Here is a 3,218-nt window from a genome sequence, read left to right on the forward strand (position 1 = left end):
CCTCAAGAGGTAGAGGAGCCAAATGGCTGGCTCACTGCTGCCAACTAGTGGTCAGAGGCTGAACTACAACATAAAATGAACAGCTGGCAAGAAGGTTGACATTTTAAACCTTAATTAAAAAATCGATACAGGGCTTTAGAATATCGATACAGTATCGGGAAATGAAATATCGCAATATTTCAGTGTATCGATATTTTCTTACACCTCTAGAACACAGTGGATAAAACATTGGTAATAATTATTGAATAGTGAGTAAAAGTGAAAACATTTTCTAAAAGTTGATATTTCTTTACACATTTTGTATCACTGTATGTGGGTTTCCAAGGGGGTCACCGGCTAAAAGATAATGCTGTTTGGGGGTCCGTGGCATGGAAAAGTTTGGAAACCCCTGTGTTAAGTTACTGCACTGTATGTCGGTTTAATAAACACCCACCTGACTAAAGTGCCTTGCAACATCATATTGGACATCTCAGCTGGTGACACATCGATGAAACGCAAAAAGGAGAAGCAGCTTCCTTTGTCATCATCTGGAACCGTTAAAGGAGCACAAACAAGAAGGAATTATCTAAAACAGTGTTTTTTTTTAAATAAACTAAAGTTTTGTGTATTTTCATGTGTGTTTTACCTTTCCTGTGAAAAAGAGACTGCTGGATGTGATAAGGAGAGAAGGGAGACAGCAGCACTTGAAGCAGCCTGAGACAAACAAGCACAGGTGCAACAAGTTAGACCCCAAAATCTAAGCTTAGGGGTAGCATATAGAAATAAGAATCTGATTCTAGCTAGATCCACTAAATTGCTGTGATTATAGCTAAAAGCCTCTAAAGGACATAAAGAAACAACACAGAGCTTTACACATAAATCTACTCCTAACAAATTTAGCAGACATACTGCTAAACCGGGGCAGGAATGTTGGGTAGAATCAAGAACTTACTTGTTCTTGACCTGGTTATGTTCATGGATGAGGCTGTGGCGGTAGAGGAACTTTGGCATGACGTAGGGCTTTAGGGACATGTGGAAAGGAGAGCGTGTCTCCTGGCGCTCAAATAAGTCAGGGTGGTTACAAACCTGCGCAAACGTACACAACAACACAGTGACAAAGCGTACCAGTRCTTCTACTGACCTGATGCTACCGTGCACGCAAGTTCTACTTTTATCCTGTTCTGTATTAAAGACTGAAACAATAAAAAAGGCTGCTACAGTTTATACCTTCCTGAACTGCATGACCAGGTTCATAAGTGAGGACGTGGTGCTGTGGGCCTGCTGGGCTGTCCCCATGGAGGACTGCAGCAGATCCTCGATGGAGATCTTGTTCCTCAGAGCCTGATAGAGCAGCCTCTGCCGGGTTGTCAGCTGGCAGTAGGTCAGGATCTCAATCTGCAGACCGAGAAAGATAGAAGAATTCTCTGACACTTTATTTTTGAAACATTCTGATGAATAAAATCCTAAAATTTTAAAAGGGTTGGATTTCCTTTTCCCACAATTGTACGCCACATCAAAAAAAAAAATCACAGCTTTCATGCGTAGCATTCTTTAAAAAAACACACATTAACCTCGATGTTTTTATATGTCACTCCTAATGGAAGCAGTGAAAGTGATCAGCGACAATATATTCCATCTAAAGCGGCACCGAAAACACTGAGCGAACCTCGCCCCCCGTTAGCGTCGACTGCTAGCAAAACAAGAGAAAGCCAACGAGTGTGAAGAAGTAAAGGAAATGAGATGGCAGGACTGCGTGTGGGTGCAGAGGAGAGTGAAAGGCACAGATGTGGGGGAGTTGTGAACTCTGCCTTTGCTCTGATGCTGCATATGGAGACTCCTACGGCGAGTGAGGATGTGTGCGCCGCTGGTGTCAGCGGGAGACCGCGAGTTCAACATCTGCACAAGAGTCCCTCACAGGTTCAATACAACACGTTTTGTGTCAGCGAGTCGAGGCGAAAACAGACTTCAAGCCCGATAGTTGAGAAAAATTTTGACACTGCACTTTTAGCTTTGAGTTTTAATGGAGAACAAATAAATGATGAAAAAAAACAGTATGAGTTTTGCCATTTTTTTGTGCAGGTTTTCCATTAGCAACCCAGATTTCTTTCGTATTAAAACAACAAGTTTGGTTCTGTGAGAATAGAACAGAGAGGCTGGTTTCCTACTTTGTCTGAGAGTTCGTTTTCCACGTCTTTCTTGATCCTTCGGAGCATGAACGGCTTTAGGATCATGTGCAATCTGGAGAGTTGATCTAAAAAAAAGGAAAAAGAAAAAACAGTTTTTTTAGCTACACGACATATTACACGCAACACTGAGTAGGAATAAAGCATCAGCGCTGGCAAAAATACAAAAAATACAAATTCAAAAGTCAGCCAACGGATTAGTGGGGGGGGAGGGGGGCATTCTGTGGCAGTCCTTACTCTCGTCAATAGCAGACTTGTTTTCGGCGTGGCTCTCAATGTCCTTGGAGAACCACTCGTTAAACTCTTCGTGGGAATCGAATAGCGTGGGCATGATGAAGTGCAGCAGGGCCCACAGCTGGGGAGAAAAAAAACAGGAACGACACAGAGTTGTTAAAGGGGACCTATTATGCAAAATTCACTTTTTAAAGGATTTTTTACTCAACTTTGGGTATGTACTTCTTAAACAAACAGTCCTAGGACCAAAAAAATGYACCCAGGGGCATATTTACTGTAAGTAAACGTATTTTAATGTGTATTAACGACAAGTTTTATGCTTCCGTCATTTTGTGATGTCACAAGCCGTACGACAACCCACTGGAACCTGCGTTCAGCCCCTTACCTGGGTGAAGCCCAACCTCATCAGTATGAAAAGTCGTCACGGTTGTTGTTGTGCAATGCGCAGCTTATTTCACAACAAGCCTCCAATAGGGCAGTGGGTAGAGTGTTGGACCAGAGAGTGGGARACYAGGGTTYRAGACYGGCATGGACACAATTTATTTATTTTCGTTCGTTATGAACACGTTTTCTCATGTACCTCTATTGTTTAGCTTATTAAAACCTTGTTAAAACCTATTTGTTCGGGTTTCTGAGGTATTTTGACCGCTGCTGCTCCCTGCTCTGGTAACAGCATGCAGAGTGAGGGCAGAGCAGAGGAGGGGGAGAAAAAAAAAGCTACGATCACGACTCTGCCTCTGGGTCTGACTCAGTTGTGCAACGGAGCTTCTGCTATTATTAGCCATGCTAACGTAAACGCTGGCTTTGGAGGGCGGAGTTAAT

General features: G+C 42.8%; 1 protein-coding gene across 1 annotated transcript in view; it reads right to left on the minus strand.

The window, feature by feature from the left end:
• ino80 (INO80 complex ATPase subunit) overlaps nt 1-3,218 on the minus strand; it is a gene marked incomplete in the record, with an annotated part of 42,191 nt that overhangs the window by 33,252 nt on the left and 5,721 nt on the right. The window contains 6 exon segments of the mRNA XM_014009947.1: nt 434-527; nt 626-693; nt 932-1,065; nt 1,207-1,374; nt 2,145-2,230; nt 2,400-2,517. Coding sequence (XP_013865401.1) covers nt 434-527; nt 626-693; nt 932-1,065; nt 1,207-1,374; nt 2,145-2,230; nt 2,400-2,517 — 668 coding nt within the window.

Source organism: Austrofundulus limnaeus, unplaced genomic scaffold, assembly GCF_001266775.1.
Source record: "Austrofundulus limnaeus strain Quisiro unplaced genomic scaffold, Austrofundulus_limnaeus-1.0 Scaffold63, whole genome shotgun sequence".
NCBI classification, from domain to species: domain Eukaryota; kingdom Metazoa; phylum Chordata; class Actinopteri; order Cyprinodontiformes; family Rivulidae; genus Austrofundulus; species Austrofundulus limnaeus.